Here is a 16,213-nt window from a genome sequence, read left to right as displayed (position 1 = left end):
CAATTGACTATACATGATAGAAGGGAGCAAGCATTCGTCTCTTCTAGGCGGAGAGAAGCACCGTGATGAAGAAAAATGGAAACCAGACGTGGAGGCGGTTCGAGCTACGAATGGATGTTAGCGGCAGATCACGAAGCATGTACACCATAGGACTATGCAATTGCAAAAGGGCACTAATCGGTTGCTGATATTTTGGAGGCTTGGGAATGCTAGAGATGATAATTGAGGGGGGAAATGGCGATTTATTTAATTTACGCATTGGAAATCTTAAATTGAATTGTTTCAACTTTTTTTTGCATTTATTCCTGCTTCACGCTCGGCGCAGCTCGGATCAGATATGCTTGGAATGCTTTAGCCGGATTTAAAATTAGGATGATATTTTTGGAAGTCCTTTTATTTATAATGTATATCTCGAGAGTCGAGTGCTTTATTTAAAAGACATATTTCGGGCAAGATCAAATAAAACTCCATTGAGGCGGCATTTTATATGCAATAGCAGCTCCATAATAGTGATACATATTGCAATTTTACCTACCTTTGTTCTTTAGGAGAATTTAGGGAATAGCGCTTGCCTGAATGCCACTAAAATAAGCTTACAGCGTTGTGAGTAACTCCCAAAGCCCCGTTCAGCCCACCACGTTAAGCATGTCTAGGCCCCTCGGGTAAGTGGTCAAGTGTCCTGTGGTCAGGGGCTCTGTGCTTCTGACGACCAACAACTCTGTACAATATACCTGATCTTCCGATCGACAGAAAGCGGGTGAACTGGGCAAAACCATATGAGTTGAGAGCAAACATATATGATGATTTACTTCTCAAGTCGTTCTTCGAAGAAGTATTCTCATTAAGCTTGCCTTGTAAAAGGATATTCTTAGCATTTAGAGTCATGAGATGAAAAGGAAAAGCTCGTGCAATGGCCCCTGTCCTAGCTGGCAACGGCGTCCTGACTAGTACAGGCTAAACACCTAGGCAGCGTCCTCGACACAACTGCTTCTCGCCGTGAAATCCAATGGCAGCAGATTGCCGTGGATACCAATGACATGGTATGGACACCACAAGGGAGAGCGCATCTAGGTGAACTACCTGTTTTGGGCCTAATTGGGCACCTCGGTCCATTGTAGGCAACAATGCGGCTTTAGAGCAGGGCGAAATGTCCGGAATGTCTCTCCATCACCAGGGCGTATTAAAGCTCATCGATCCGAATCGCAGTAGATCTTGGGTTCTCTCCGTAGATGACAAGGCTCACCTCGCCCATCGACATGTCAGAATTCACTCCCAAAGTTCAGCGCTTGGCCCTGGCATTGACTCTTCTCCTCCAGCCGGCGGCGTGCAGTTTCAGCCTCGACACCGTCGTCCAGGACTATTGGTACTACGTGCATAACCACTTGGCGTCGACAACGTCGGACGCCTGCCTGAGCGCTTACGCCGCTCCCATTGACTGCGACGAAACGCTTCTAGGTCTCGTCTCATCCAACAGCCCGAATTTCAACCCGGGCCCCGCCGATCTTGAGCGCACTTGCACCACGACCTGTGCCGACTCACTCAATGCCTATGTGCAGAATGTCGTGGATGCGTGCACGGCGGAAGGGGATGGCGCATTGGTCGAGACGGACGAGAAGCCACACCCGCAAGTGTCCGTGGCTGTTGTAGGCCAAATCTTTCAGTATGAATACGCATGGGCGTGCTCCAAGGCTGGGTGAGTCTTCAAATTGAGTAGCTCGAAAATATATACGCTAATGCTTGCACACCAGATCCTCATGGTGCTATCTTGACTACCCCAGCAGCGACGAGTGGGCTCGCTCAGACTTTACCTGCACAAACCAGTGCGCCGCTCAATTCTTTTACAATGCGCACACTCTCCCGGGCGCCAATTATTGGTTCCGCGTCTATAACCTCGACTACAAATCGTCGTGGTGGGAGAATCAGTGGTCCGACGGCTGGAACCATCTTCTCGACTGCATCAGCTCGGGGGACATCTCGAGCTCGCAGACAGAGTCTTGGGGTAGCCACATGTCCCCGACCGCCGCCGCTGCTGCTGCAAGCGATTCTACATATACGACCTCTACACAGAGCGATGGAAATAGTCAGACGACGACAGTGACGGGAAGCGTGACTACATCAGCCACGTCGACCACCTCGTCCAAAAGTGGCAGTCGGACTGCATCTAGCACAACCACTACATTGCCTACTAATACTTCAACGAATGGCGCTGGTCATTTAAGGGTGCCATTTGTCCGTCTTTTGCGATGATCATGGCATTATTCATGATGATACTGCGCAGTCGCCTGTAGCATAAGCCCAACTTAGGTAATATTCGAGATAGTATTATATAAAAAAGCTGTTTACTCTGTGCAGTTTACCTCTGTCCACAATGAGGGCAAGACACATGTATCATGAGCTTCATGCGCCAATATGGATCTACGTATAGCCTTTAACAACGCTATAGTCCATTCTGTCATCCAGTCACGGAATCGATCTATTTTGATATTTGCCGGTTCATGTTGGGTGTTGCCGACATCCCCTACCTACCTTTTTTTTCTTTTTTTTTTCCTTTTTTTTTTCTCTCACGAAATTGACGCTGCCTAGCCAACAAATTTCCGATGGTCTACCATAAATGACTTCAAATTATACTAAAGTCCTGGCTCCGCCATTTCTCGTCATTTGTCTGTATGTCCACCAACGGGACCTCCAAAATCCCCTCACGCTTGTAAAGCTTTCGACCGTTCTGATCAATTGGGCTGAGAATTAACAGATTCAACCTCTCTCTGGTCTGGTAGATTTTAACGGCAATGTACTCCTCTATTTCACCCACCCCGCCACTATCAACATTTGACTGTTGTTCCCCCCTTACAAATTCCTTTGCAAGGGGGCCATGTGCGCTCTCTGGCCAGTCATATCCATCGACCGCGTCAAATTTCCAAGGAAATGTTCCTTTTCGTTTGTCAAACCATACTTCTGTTAGATAGGACGTAATGCCTCTCGGTGGATATGAGGTGTGCACAAAAATCTGGCGACAATATGCGCGAATAAGAATCCACCCACTCGTGATTCTCCCATGAGGATCTGACGTTTGGAGCTTCATGTCATGGGAAATCAGTCACGGTTCGTGTTCCCCTCCCAAAAGACAATTTCCTCCCATTTGGAGGCCGTGGGGATGAGAAAACGTCACTCTTTCTGCTGCGGACATACAACTCCACGACGGCGCCACATAGCCTGGATACTCTCGCACAGGGATTTCGTCGCTACGATGTCTGTCAAGATATCTCCAGCTCAGTCCGTGGAAAAGATCGATTTCCCAGAGCCCTGCGAGATATTGGCCAAGCCTAGGGATGCGTAGACCATGGGCGAGCCCTGACAGAGCCGGGAGCTTGTCGGAAGGACACGTCAAGTCGCGATGTGAATAGTCCTCGACACATTTGTACCAATGATGTAAGCGACTCCATGGTTCAATGCCCACATCTAACTCTGGCGATTTATGGCGCTTGAGTTTGTGAAGATCTTTCCTGGCAAGCAAATGATCGAGATTGACACGTAAATTGTTTACTGGAGTAACACCCATGGACTCTGTGTATACGCACTCAGTACATTCCCAAATCATTTGGTGTTGTGAAAAGTACAGAATCCTCTTTGCCATGGCTTTTTCTTGGTAAGACCAAGCTCTACGCTCAAGAGGCGCGTCTGAGAGCTGGCGCAGATATTCGAATGTTGATGGCGATTGCTAAAGATAATTATAACCGAAACCAAATCTGTACGACTTTAGGATACTTCTTTGCCTAAGGATACCAAAGCAGCTATCGGGCGATGTAGTGGCCGAGATCATCAGAGTTGCGTTTTGATAGACCTGTGTTATTGCCGCAGATTCTCGGGCCTAGTCCTCTGTGCTATTTTGGATAATGCAGAGCGCATCGATCTATAAGTATGTGAAACCGAGCTTTCGAGTTAACGTCACAGCATCGCGAAAAGACCAGGGCAGAGTCTCGGTGCCAAACCCTCGAGTCAAGCTCTTAATATTATGAGAATTGGTCGTAAAAGGTACCTTTCTGCCCTAATAGTGACTAAGAGCCATATATTTGCTATGCGAATCTTGTTGGGTAACGTATATGCGCAGAGGCAATTCGGGATTATCTGGAACCTCGATGAGCCTTGTGGGAAGAGGTGTTTCCTCTTGAGCTTCGCAGTGATCATGTTGAGTACAGCGAGCCAACCATAGTCGGGCAAGCTCGAACACCTCGGGTGAATTGGGATCCTGTGGTATCAGTCTCCTTCCTTCCCTGAAAACATTAGAGGCATCTTCTGATCAAATGTCAGTTGACATGATTCGTGATCTTGTGGAAGCATCTGCATGGTACTCACGATCTGCTGCGCATAGTTCAATGCACACATGATTGAAATGATCGCCAATGATGGTCTCGAGCGAGTAGCTATCAGCACCACTGGAAACAAAGAGAATAGGTTCGGCTCGCTTTACGAAAGCTTCGAAAGCTCCGGACAATTGATAAGTATCTGAGAACTGCTTTATGGCAGCAAGAAAGAATTCGCATCCTTCACAACCGTTGGAAGCAGACTCCCGCATATCCGTCGAGTTCTTCAGTTCCCATTTGAGCCGGCTGCGCCCTCTCATCCTCATCGCTATGATGAGTCTACCGCCTACGGTTGCGCATGGCGTGCAAAGCGTCATGATGCCAGAGGGCAATAACGAACTCGTCTTGGATCACGCGAAAGACCTCTTAGGGCGACAAGATTGCCATATAAACACGTTGCTGTTGGTGAATGAGGTGAAGGTGCCCATCACTAGAACACAGACAATGCGGGCAGACTGTTGTGTTTGGTCCAAGAATTAAAGAATGTGCAATCTAGGTACCTACCTAGGAAAGCCATTTCTTAGGACAGCAAGATTCGCACTTACCCCGCTTAGCTCTTTGGGTTTTTGAAATATTGGAGGCGCAGCAGGCCAGTGCCCGCAAAATGTCTTTGGTTCGATGGGAATCAAGCTTTAGTAAATACACTGCGGCCAGCCGCGTTTTGGATGAATGTTGAATTGCAGATTAGGTACATAGTGATCACCACCTTAGGGTGTGTTGGCTACCTTCAACGCGACAAGCATTTATACTCAGGTAAGTAGGTTAGGTAGGTATAGACCCCTCTCCGCCTAAGAGCTGTGTGATTCATTAATTGAGCCTACTTACCCAGGTAGATCCATCGTGCGAAGGAGGGCAAAATGACCGTCTCAATCTCTCACACAGAGCCATTCTTTGGTGCATCCTTGATGACTGGGTGGATTGCTTGAAACGTCCCACTTCTGCTGCACACGTCGTGAGCAGATCATGTTGGCGCACTATTACCATGCTGACTGCATCTGTACAGAGCGGGTATCACTTCACTTTTCAGGTTTAGTGACCTTGCAGAGAGAGACCTTGTATTCGCTCGGCTCGTTCTCGGCTCGCCACAAGTCATATCATTGTCAACCAACATTATTCTGTTAGCGCAGATGAGACCAGGTAGGAGAAATTGTTTTGATTCATCTTTCTCTTTCCAATTCACTACCTTGGCTCTGTAAAGAATTCTTACCTCGCTGTATTAGCATCTGACAAGTAGTCAGGGACTGCACCATGACTTCATCCCACCCAAACGGACCCGCCATCGTCTTGGTTCAGGGATCATTTCAGTTGCCAGACGTATACTCCAAGCTAGCCGAAGCCCTCAGAGATTGCGGGTACCAAGTCTTTCAACCACCAATGCCCAGTCTGATGATGTCGAATAAGCCCGACTTTGTCTTGAAATCATTGGAAACTGATGCACTCGCCGTGCGGTCCAAGATCATAGAGCTCGTGGATGCAAAGAGAACCGTCTTTGTGGTATGTTTTCGCACATCTGAGCATCGGTCCATCTTACTTAGAATTGGCAGGTAATGCACTCATATGGTGGTCTCGTGGGTACCGAGGCCGTGACCGAAGACCTGACTGCTGCCCATCGTCAGTCCCAAGGCGAAGAAGGGGGTGTTGGTAAGAATTCCGAAGGAGCAAGTTGGAAGTTTATTCTGGCATGTCCACGTCTGAAATGATCATGGTCGCTAACTCGAGCTTTGCATAGTACACTTATTCTACTTTGCAGCTTTCATACTGTCCAAGGGTCAATCGGTTCTCAATACATTTGGCAACTCCCCAAACCACGATGTAAAGCCAGATGGTCGTTTTGTCCTGAAAAATGCGGCCGAGGTACTTTACCATGATCTCCCGGCCAAAGAGGCGGAACGCTGGGCATCGAGACTCCTCTATCAAGCTCCCAAGGTGCAAGAGTACGCCCTGACGAACGAAGCCTTTCGCTTCGTCCCTTCCACCTACCTCGTCTGCGAAAAGGATCGTGGCCCGCCACCTCAGTACCAGCACATGTTTGGCACAAAGGCGGGATCAAAAATATTGAGTATGCAGTGCGGACACTCGCCAATGCTCAGCCATACGTCGGAGTTGACGGAGATGATTGTCCAAGCCATAAAGTCTGTTGATGGAGGGAGTCGCTAATGGTCCGCAATCCAGAGATGAACCATATTACAATCCCAAGTCAGTTCAGATATACTCACAACCTCGGCTCTATTCGTATACTAAATATACGGCACCAAGGTTCAACCCACCCAGGCTTCTCTCAACGCAATAACAAATGGGAAATGTCGCTAGGGTGTACGGAAATGATTCACAAAATACAACACATGAATGTCTGTCGTGTAAAACGACCCAATGAAATTGAGTTTAGAATATATTTTGTCCAACGTTTTCTTGTGATGGATTGAAAGAAGGAAGCCCTGAGAGCAAAGTCAATTGTGCAGTGAAAACGTTGTAGCGTCTTGCAGGCTGTGGCGGCGAGGATCTAGCCCAGGCCACCGTTTCGGGACCTTGTATCCACTAAGCAGGCTTCTATAGCCCACTTAGCGTGCTCGCCAGGGAACCTATCAGCTAGTGTGCCTACCGACCGTAGAATCATGCCTGACCTCTGGTAGACATTATTACACACATCCTGCATCAGCATGAGCTCAAATACAAGACATCCTCATATTAGCAAATAACAATAAGTATATTCCGCGTGATACCAGGTCCCAGATGGATTCCATTGGTGCTTTGCATGACATCGGATGATCTTGTGCGAATAGAGTATTTTCAGGGTAGCATTCCGTGGTTCTTAGGCTAAATTGAACGCCACACTCTACGACCCTCTATTCAAAACACTGGATACAATTACAACCATTTTCCGCAGGTGAATCAATCTATTTTATGCTCGAATGAAGATGGATGCCATGTACTCGGATTCACATTCGCTACTAGGCAGAGGTGGCATTGGCGCACCCGACGCGAGTCGAGGCAATGGCAATGTCGTCGTACCAAAAGGTATTCGTGTCGCCGCCGTACGACTCCCAGCCAAAGTAGACACCAGTGATCTTGGGAATAATGGTGCTCCGCTGCCACTGCGCCGCATTGGGGTTGGTGACGCCCGGCTTGCTTGTGAGCCCGGCGATGGCGTTGCCGTTGAGCCATGTCTCGATGCTGCCGTCTGTGCCCAGGTGGTATTCAAAGCACTGCCACGACCCGGTGGGCAGGGCCGTCGAGGTGGCGATACCATTGGGGGAGAGGTCGGGCAGAGTTGCATCATCGGACTCGCGGTTGTACATGAGGATCTTGCTCTGGCCGCCAATGCGCAAGTGCTTGTTGGTGCCCTGAGCCGAGTCGGGCATGGTAATGAAGGAGACGTGAGAGTCTGTCAGGGCTGTAGTGGCCTTGCTGTGTAGACACTACTGTTAGCATGACGTCTGAGACATTGACCATCTTCAAGTGCACTTACACGTATGCCCTCACATAGACGTCACCGCTGGGCACCTTTGTCGTGCCGAAAAAGACGTGACCGCAGTAACCACCAGCGCCAGCAACCTTGATGGAGTTCTTGCCGCCGTGAGCGGTAGTGCTATCCAGAGTCACCGATCCGCCCTGGTTACAGTCTGGTGCGTAGATGGGCCAGGCCGTCTGGTCCCAGCCACTCTCGAAATCAGCAGTGACTTGAGCCAAGGCGAGCGGCAGCTGGGCAATGCCCAAGGCGACGAGAAGTGCTTGACGGAACATTATTGCAAGTGGCTTTTGAGATTCTAGCTGTGCATGAGAAGATTTAGAATGAAGTCCAAATAAGCTTTGGAGCCTAGCTTATATAGATATATATCTATAAGTCACCGCCCCCGATTTGCTTCGCTCCGTCGCCGCTTCGGGAACGGATGCATATGGATTGTGGATCTCGCTGCGTCACATTCCGTCTTTCTATCCGGGACTTCGGCCCATGTTCCACCATTGAATGCACAATGAAGCAACGACCAACATACACTTGAAGCCACAATTGTACATTACGCTTGGTATAAAAAGGTGCTTCGATGGCTAACGATAGAAGCGATCAAGAGTCACTCTTTCAATCTGAATTGGTTGCATGTGTCATGCCCACTACAGTCTATTCCATCAATAGCCTGACATTGAAGTCCATGTCGAGGTGCATGAGAAACAAGAAGAAATAAAAATAAGATAAAAAATGGAACCAAAACCTTCTGGGAGGCCTGAATTAAGTTAATCTGGCAACCTTGACCTTCACTTCTGTCTGAACAACTTGTCGGCGTCCTCAATAGCGCTCCCTATTTCATTCTCCATTCCGAATCCCGTATAACCAATAATGAGATCATGTGACCCCATTTCCGTGACGTGAAACTTGACTCGATTGGATTCAATCTTTGCCATTTCCCGTGCAAACTCCTGATCGACATGGAAAAGAGCCTCGGCGGCACAAGCGTGGATAAAGAGCGGCACGCTGGTCTTGAACGGCCGATGCAGAGGGGAAATGTATGCGAGCTGTTCGGCGCTGGGCTGGGTGCCGGGAAAGTACGCGTCGGCACCCCATTGCAGCAGACTTCCGGGCAGCATGTCGAAGCGCTCGTTTGGATATCCCGCCAGGTCGGCTGCCGCTTGCGGCGTTACTTGTACCCATGGCGACCAAACCATGGCGCCACCGGGCAGAGGCAGTTTGGATGACGACTCTAGATATCGGAGCATACCAATGACCAAGTTTCCGGCAGCCGAATCGCCAGACAGAATCACATTCTCCGGTCGGACGCCTAGAGATAGAATGTAGTGGTAAAATGTGACACCGTCCTGCAGGGCTGCTGGGAAGCGTGTGCCGGCGTCAACAGAGACTCGGTATTGTGCCACAAAGGTTCGCGTCGCTTTCAGGTGCTTGGTCATTGCACGTGAGATATTCTGTGTATTCTCGTCTGTTCCGAATGCCATGACAAAAGCTCCTCCAGGCAAGTGAAGCACAACTTTTTCATCTTCGATATTCGGCGACCCTGGGAACAATGGGGCGGGATGCCATAGACCTCCCACCGCCGCCGGTTGCGTCGCTCCAGGCGTCAGCACTCCCGAGTAAAGGTCTACATCTGCTGGTTGCGCCAGGGCGAACCGATCGCGGTGCTTTTTGTGGTCAGATAACACGGTTGACATGCTAGTTGACTGCGTTTTGCCATGATACCGCAGCAACTGTCGCAGCAGTGCGGTGATGACGCAAATCTTTATGCTCCATGATGGAGACGGCCGAGCCGCTCGGGGCATGTATCGCAAGAAGAGCCATGGCAAGATTGCGATTGTCTCGGTGACTATATAGGCAGCGTAAAGCGCCTTGAAAGGGTGCTTGGCCCAGATGGTGGACATTTTCTCGGGCAGCATGCAAAAGTGTCAAGTCTAGGGGAATAATGACATGCTTAACAACTGAGGGATTCCTCTGCATTTACAGGTCTTGAGTCGTTTCAATCCACCCTTTAGCTTTGTGGAAATTTGCAAGGGCCGACCAACAGCACCAAGCCAACGCATTGGATGGTGACAATGGGGAAGATCTGGGGTAACTCTCTCCCCAATGGTAGCGACACAGAATCCTTGTTGGTGCATAAGCGGTAGCTGTGCCCCATTACGACCGCTGTTTCAGCAAGTAGTGTACCCTTGGCGGCTGCATTGGGTAATGGTGAAGTGGAACAGCAGAGGCGGGGAGATGATAACCTGAATCCTTGTTGGCTAGACGGATTCTGCTTATTGTATGATATGATTTGGGACCAGAAATTGTAGGTCTAGCTTCATGTGATATCAAGTGCCACAGTATGTCTGCTGTGTTTCTTCCATCAAGCATGATTACGCCCCCTACCCATCAATGTCGGGAGGACGCCTGCCTTAATAGCCGTGATAGCGACACGGAACAATATTCTGGATGATTTGATGATCTAGGGTCTCATGACACGCTGAGAGAACTGGATCATTGGCAAGTATCTTGGGTCTATATAGGTAGATATACTTATGAAAGTTGAGCTAGCCAGTGTCGCCGCAGTAGCAATGCGATAAATCCACAGGGTGACAGTAGATGACTCTTTTCAAAACCATCCTCCGTACTTGGATGAACCTGACAGTCGGGACCAAGTACACCTACTGGGCACAGAAGGTAAAAAATACCAGTGGACAAAATTGGTTCTGTTTTGCGACGCCGCTTACTTTGACTTATCTCTACCATCCAAGCCATCAATACGCAATGCAATTCAAAGCAAGTGTCTACCCGTGCCAACATCAAGTCATCAGCTGGATATAGGTATGATCTTCGTTGCATGTTTGCTCGCCTCTCTCAGCTCATGATCCTCTGTCCCTTGCATTACACTTGCGTACCTTTCACATGTAGGGTTAACGGTAATGTTGCATATGCAATGTGATATTGAGAAACATTCAATTGACCAAGCAAGGAGCACGGTGACGCCTCCGATATCCGAGAGCGATTAAACATATCTTGAATCGGTCCATGTGACGATCCATACGAAAATCTGAGAGAAGCATTTGCAAGGGTTCCAACCCAGGTGTTTGGGACCAACCTCATTGGCAGTCAGCTCGCCAACAGATCACATCAATCAGCGAATGATTATTCAGTATCGCGAGTAAGACTTGCTGTATCTCAAGAATGTGGATCTGATATGATGCTAGATACATGTTTGCTTCAAAGTCCGCTTCTCCCCGCCGATGCAACGAATCCCTCTAGGCATCAGTACAATGAGCGAGGTCCCTCAGGTGGCCTGCAATCATCGCCGCCACATTGTCATGATCAGAGAGGACTCTAGAGGGCTGTATAACCAGTTTGGGGCAGATGAGTATGAATAGGGCCATGGTCCTCGTCCGTTGCGGTGCAGAAAGTAGAGTATCATTGGGCAACTCGCAAACAAACTGCTTGGAAGTTGATATTCACCACCCCATACTATCGCAAACTGTTCTTACCAGTATCTATTGCAACATAATTCCTTTGCATTACTTGTTCTCCATCATGAAGCACTGGGTGGCAGAGACCATTCATGGTGACAAGGTCAAGGCTGGTGTAAGTGACCGTCTCATCGATGCCTTGTATAATGAACTCATACGTACGCAGAGCCTGGAGACGACTCTTGACGGGAAGCCCATTACACTCGACGTCCAACAGCTTCGTAACCAGATCCCCAAGCACTGTCTCAAGCCTTCCTTGGCTCGTTCTTTTGGTTATGTTGTGCATGACTTGACCATATTCTTCATTATACTGATGCTCACACTCCATCTTGAAGCGAGGCTTGCTCATGAACATCCTGTTTATCGCAACATGGTTTGCTATATTCTCTTCCCAATCTTGGCTGGTCTTCCTCTTACCGGCCTATGGGTACTCGGCCACGAGTGTGGACATGGAGCCTTTTCGACAAATAAGTTCATTTCAGGCGTGGTCGGTTGGACCATTCACTCTGCTCTCATGAACCCTTACTTCTCCTGGCGGTCCAGTCATGGGCGTCATCATCAGTATGCAAACAACATCTCGACAGACCTCAACTATGTCCCACCTGTGCGCGATGAGTATGCTGAGCTGTTTCGGGGCAAAATTGACTTGGATCGCCTTGCCGAGGACGCCCCGGTAGTTGTGCTTCTGAGGATTGTGATGCAGCAGATCATCGGCTGGCCATGGTACCTGCTTACACACATAACAGCTGGGCCCAACTCGGCGCCCAAAAAGTCTCGGGGTTGGTGGGACAATAGCCACTTCCTACCCAATAGCTCCCTGTTTCGCTCCAATGAGTTCTGGTACATCGTCGCTTCTGATGTGGGCATCATTCTCATGTCGGGGGCCATATATAGTCTGGCGCTGAACTATGGACTAGAGACAGTCGTGTGGGCATACTTTATTCCTCTCGCATGGGTGAACCACTGGATCGGTGAGTGGCAGCATCAGTCTTGGGGAACCTTGAAGCTCATCTTAGACACTAGTCATGATCACTTATCTTCATCATACTTCGCCAAATCTCCCCAAATACACGCCGCAGGCCTGGACATATCTCCGCGGCGCACTCGCCACGGTTGATCGGGACCCTGGATGGCTACTGCGGCATGCCTTTCACCATATCGTGGATCTGCACGTGATCCATCATCTTTTCCCGTAAGTCGGATTTCAGCATGACTTGCAGCCACCAGCTCCTAGGTCGCTCATTGATTTTCATAGGCGCATACCACATTATCATGCGCAGGAAGCGACGGAAGCTATCAAGCCTCTACTCCAGGGCCACTATCACGTTGACCAAAGCTCGTATTTTGGTGCTCTCTGGACGGCATTTACGCGGTGTCAATGGGTTGAGGCGGATGCCGATCAGACGGCAAAGTCTGTATGTTTTATCCCAGCCCTTATTTGACGAGATGCGACAGTAATTGACTGATAATTCTATAGCCAATGTATGCTGGACTAGATGCGCATGGCGACAAAGGCCTCCAGAACGTCACGTCTGTGGATGAAAAGGGCGTGCTCTGGTATCGCCCAGGACCTATGCCTCCGCCTGCCGTGACGATGCGATGAGCTTGGGCGCGGCCCTGCTAGGCGACATGAGGAAGATAGCTTGGCCGAGTGCTTGAATCTGTTAGTTCATGGTTTGATATCATTATACTTTTCCGGCCTAGTAAATGCGAGAATGAAGAGCTATAAGTTTTAACAAGATTGTGCGCCCAGTTATTCAATCAGGAACAGGCCAAGTGGGATACCTGACGGAGCTTTACGCGCCCTAGCTCTGCGCCTAGAAGACCTCGGGAGGGGCCAAAGTCGCTGGAGGAAACTGGGGATTTCGGTTTATAGTACTCTGTACAGCCTAGGACCATCTCGGAATCTGGGATAGTGCGAGCTTCTCAGATGCGCAAACCATATCTTGGCCAGGAAACCAGATCAAAAGTCTAACAAGAACACTGTCTTAGGAAGGTATAGAAAACAATTGCCATGACTGCTGAATTGGGTGATGCATCTTACAATACCGACTTGGATCATCTGCATGTAAGTCCCCGCAAGTCAAAGTTGCGGGCTCTTGTAATGTAGCACCTTAACTAATGCCCCCAAATCTGGGAGATCTGATGCACCGTAGGTACATGCACAGCACGACGCGACAGGGGGGTGCTAGCTCATGTTCGCCATGTGGCCTCCATTTCGGGGAAGCCGCTTAATCCTAGAATAACAAAGTGCCCAGGTAGATTGAGCTTATTCTTTTGCCTCCGTTGTTTTGATTCTTCAGGTTGATTTCTACTCAAAATGTTACGTTGCATTTTTTCTATCATGATGGTTTGAGTCCATAGTCCCGCACGAATATGCGAGGATGCAGTGCCGATTGAAGACATGAATGCGCATCTTGCGACAAGGCACAATGTCAATATTATGAGATGGCTGCGGGGCAAAGCAATGATCAGGAGTTTGCTTTGCATCGTAAACTGGATGGTATGGATGGCTGTATTTTTCTACTTTGCCGCACCTGTCCGTGTAAAGGGACGTGGACGCCTCAAGCTTGGGCGAAGAAAGAAAGCTGGTGAGAAGATGTCATTGGGTGCATCAAGGCAAGTGTCTGCTGATAGGTAGTCCATGAGACTGAGATTTTGCCCACGGCAAAGACTAGGGGCAATTCGGGCTTGGCTAGAAGATACAGGTCGAGGACAATAAGAGCAGGCGGGCAATCATCATTGCCCTTGATGCTCAGAATGAATCGGATCTGCAGGATGACAGTAATTGGAGTGTCGCAAGGCACATCGGAGCCCTGGAGGCATAAAGCATGGGGCAGTGTGATGGTTGCACTGCCCCTGGTAACGAGGAGGGGTCCTTTGCATCATAAGGGAATAAGCCCAGCCCGGAGCCCTCAGCAACCATCGGCCCTACCCTTTGTGCCACCCGACGGCGCTGCCGACTGTGGCGCGGCTGAGACTCCTGATTGAAGGAGTAGAGTAGATTTTTCTTTCTTCTCAGTCTTGGCCTGGCTAGCATCTTGTTCATCACTTGCGTTTTCTAACTTCATCCAAATCACTTTTGTTTACTTTGTCATGACTGAAAAAGCTTGGCCTCGATACTTTGCGAATGTCAATGCTAGCAATGGTTTTGCTTCGGCCCTACAAGATCAGCTGACAGAGTACGAGGATGACATTTTTGTCACTCAAAACTCGTGCATGAAGATAACCGACGTGACAAAAGGTAATCCAATCACCCAAGGCCTGGTACAACACTTGCTACTTGCTGACAATAAACGTTCAGAGGGAATCAAATCGCATCTGATTCATAATGAGATCGATTTTCTATCAACTTACAAAGCGCTACCACGCTCTACCACCAGGATCATGTGAGTGTCAAAGAATGAATTCGCTGTAAACGAGATCGAATTTCTGAGAGCATTCAGTTCCGTAGAGTCGGATAACACGATATCGCCTTTAAACATCAACTCATCCTTGGCAGAAACTCTATTCAATGTCTATTCTATCAGGCCCGATTTCCTGCGCATACTGCTGTCTTTTGGCGACGAGCCTCACATTGCAGAGGCACGAAGTAGCAATCATGCTCAGACTACCTCATCGAATGGCGACTGTAAGCTCAGTCTGCTTTTACAAGAGAGAAAACACGAGAATTTACTGATCTGTACTCAAAGACACTATCATGTACAAACTCAACTACGTGGAGCTGAATGGCCGAGGACCCAAAAACGGCTGGTCTACCCGACACATGGGTATCTATCATCACCATAGTCAAGACTCTGATCTGCTCATTCTTCTCCACTGTAGTCCTGGGAGCTCCATGCGGCAGAGGATGGCAAAACTATTGGATAGTTCCCAGGTCACTCTTTCAAACAAATGGCTTTTGGATCGACCACAAGATCTTCACTTGTTGGCTATATCATGCTACGCAGACAATTGGCGAATGTATCTAAGACATATTGGTGATCGCTTTTCTCATCTGGTAATTGCCAATCAACCTTTCCTTGATAGATTCGTGGCTCTGGACGCTGACGCGATGTTGACAGAACGATATTGCAATGACCAGCACAGCAGAAACAGCAGGAAAGGACTACCAGGACCACATTCAAGAGCTGCGACATCTCCTAGACCTGTCCATGTTTGCGACGGCTTGCTGCCAAAGCACCATGACAGTGACAGCAAATGTGCCAACGCTGCATTCGCACTTCAAGAAAGAACTGCAGTCATTCGCATCCGTTCAAGGAGTACTCGACGACTTTGTCACCAGTTCAGCGTCCCTTCAGGGCCGAGTTCGCAATGCTATAGAAATGGTAGGTTCTAATCCTTGCCACGGCAGATATGACATGATGCTTGTACTAAGCTTTTGAACTCTTCAGGTCGTCAACACCCTAGCCATGCGCAACCATCTAGAGGCGACCAAGCTCGACCAGGAGATGCGAGATTTGACCTGGGAAATGAAGCGATCGGGGCAAGAGACTGCCATCATTACCAAGAAACTCCAAGAGCTCACCGAGAACACGGTTGACGACAGCGCCATTGTGCGGTTGATCACAATCGTGTCGGCTTTCTACCTGCCTGGAAGCTTTGTCGCGGTAAGTCAAGCATGGCGCATGCCCAAGAGAGATTGCTGACATGATGAGAACAGACCTTGTTTGGAATGAACTTTTTCAATTTTGACGATAAATCAATTGCCATTTCGAGAGACTTTTGGGTATTCGTAGTGGCATGGACTGTGCTGACGCTTCTTACGGGAGGCCTGTTTTATGCTTCATACCAGCGCAAGAAAAGAAAGCAGAAGCATACAGATGACGCGAAGGTATAAATTCTCTGGTCCTGTTCATAGTGTCGAGTCACAAAGCATTCTCGATCCGCGGAGAAGTAGAAATCTACAAAGCGGGCACTTC

The 16,213-nt window shown here is 48.8% G+C and overlaps 7 protein-coding genes across 7 annotated transcripts; 4 read left to right on the top strand and 3 right to left on the bottom strand.

Annotated features, from left to right (window-relative positions):
* Positions 1-1,256: 1,256 nt before the first annotated feature.
* PFICI_11942 (uncharacterized protein) lies at positions 1,257-2,247 on the top strand (the record flags this gene model as incomplete). The annotated part of the gene is made up of 2 exons (XM_007840523.1): positions 1,257-1,693; positions 1,749-2,247. The coding sequence occupies 2 exons, from the start codon at positions 1,257-1,259 to the stop codon at positions 2,245-2,247; spliced, it is 936 nt and encodes a 311-aa protein (XP_007838714.1).
* Positions 2,248-4,042: 1,795 nt separating this feature from the next.
* Positions 4,043-4,624, bottom strand: PFICI_11941 (uncharacterized protein; the record flags this gene model as incomplete). The annotated part of the gene is made up of 2 exons (XM_007840522.1): positions 4,043-4,290; positions 4,351-4,624. 2 exons carry the CDS (start codon positions 4,622-4,624, stop codon positions 4,043-4,045), a joined length of 522 nt encoding a protein of 173 aa, XP_007838713.1.
* A 982-nt stretch (positions 4,625-5,606) lies between these two features.
* PFICI_11940 (uncharacterized protein) lies at positions 5,607-6,515 on the top strand (the record flags this gene model as incomplete). The annotated part of the gene is made up of 3 exons (XM_007840521.1): positions 5,607-5,852; positions 5,903-5,999; positions 6,088-6,515. The coding sequence occupies 3 exons, from the start codon at positions 5,607-5,609 to the stop codon at positions 6,513-6,515; spliced, it is 771 nt and encodes a 256-aa protein (XP_007838712.1).
* A 791-nt stretch (positions 6,516-7,306) lies between these two features.
* On the bottom strand, positions 7,307-8,099 carry PFICI_11939 (uncharacterized protein; the record flags this gene model as incomplete). The annotated part of the gene is made up of 2 exons (XM_007840520.1): positions 7,307-7,763; positions 7,825-8,099. 2 exons carry the CDS (start codon positions 8,097-8,099, stop codon positions 7,307-7,309), a joined length of 732 nt encoding a protein of 243 aa, XP_007838711.1.
* A 507-nt stretch (positions 8,100-8,606) lies between these two features.
* On the bottom strand, positions 8,607-9,719 carry PFICI_11938 (uncharacterized protein; the record flags this gene model as incomplete). The annotated part of the gene is made up of 1 exon (XM_007840519.1): positions 8,607-9,719. The coding sequence occupies one exon, from the start codon at positions 9,717-9,719 to the stop codon at positions 8,607-8,609; it is 1,113 nt and encodes a 370-aa protein (XP_007838710.1).
* A 1,636-nt stretch (positions 9,720-11,355) lies between these two features.
* PFICI_11937 (uncharacterized protein) lies at positions 11,356-12,894 on the top strand (the record flags this gene model as incomplete). Its single annotated transcript, XM_007840518.1, has 5 exons — positions 11,356-11,406; positions 11,458-12,262; positions 12,315-12,483; positions 12,547-12,706; positions 12,769-12,894. The coding sequence occupies 5 exons, from the start codon at positions 11,356-11,358 to the stop codon at positions 12,892-12,894; spliced, it is 1,311 nt and encodes a 436-aa protein (XP_007838709.1).
* A 1,493-nt stretch (positions 12,895-14,387) lies between these two features.
* Positions 14,388-16,131, top strand: PFICI_11936 (uncharacterized protein; the record flags this gene model as incomplete). The annotated part of the gene is made up of 7 exons (XM_007840517.1): positions 14,388-14,535; positions 14,596-14,680; positions 14,738-14,922; positions 14,984-15,291; positions 15,356-15,619; positions 15,686-15,901; positions 15,955-16,131. 7 exons carry the CDS (start codon positions 14,388-14,390, stop codon positions 16,129-16,131), a joined length of 1,383 nt encoding a protein of 460 aa, XP_007838708.1.
* Between the last annotated feature and the right edge of the window lie 82 nt (positions 16,132-16,213).

This window comes from Pestalotiopsis fici, assembly GCF_000516985.1.
Source record: "Pestalotiopsis fici W106-1 unplaced genomic scaffold PFICI_Scf_9, whole genome shotgun sequence".
Lineage (NCBI taxonomy): Eukaryota > Fungi > Ascomycota > Sordariomycetes > Amphisphaeriales > Sporocadaceae > Pestalotiopsis > Pestalotiopsis fici.
This window is presented reverse-complemented; position numbering and strand designations above follow the sequence as displayed.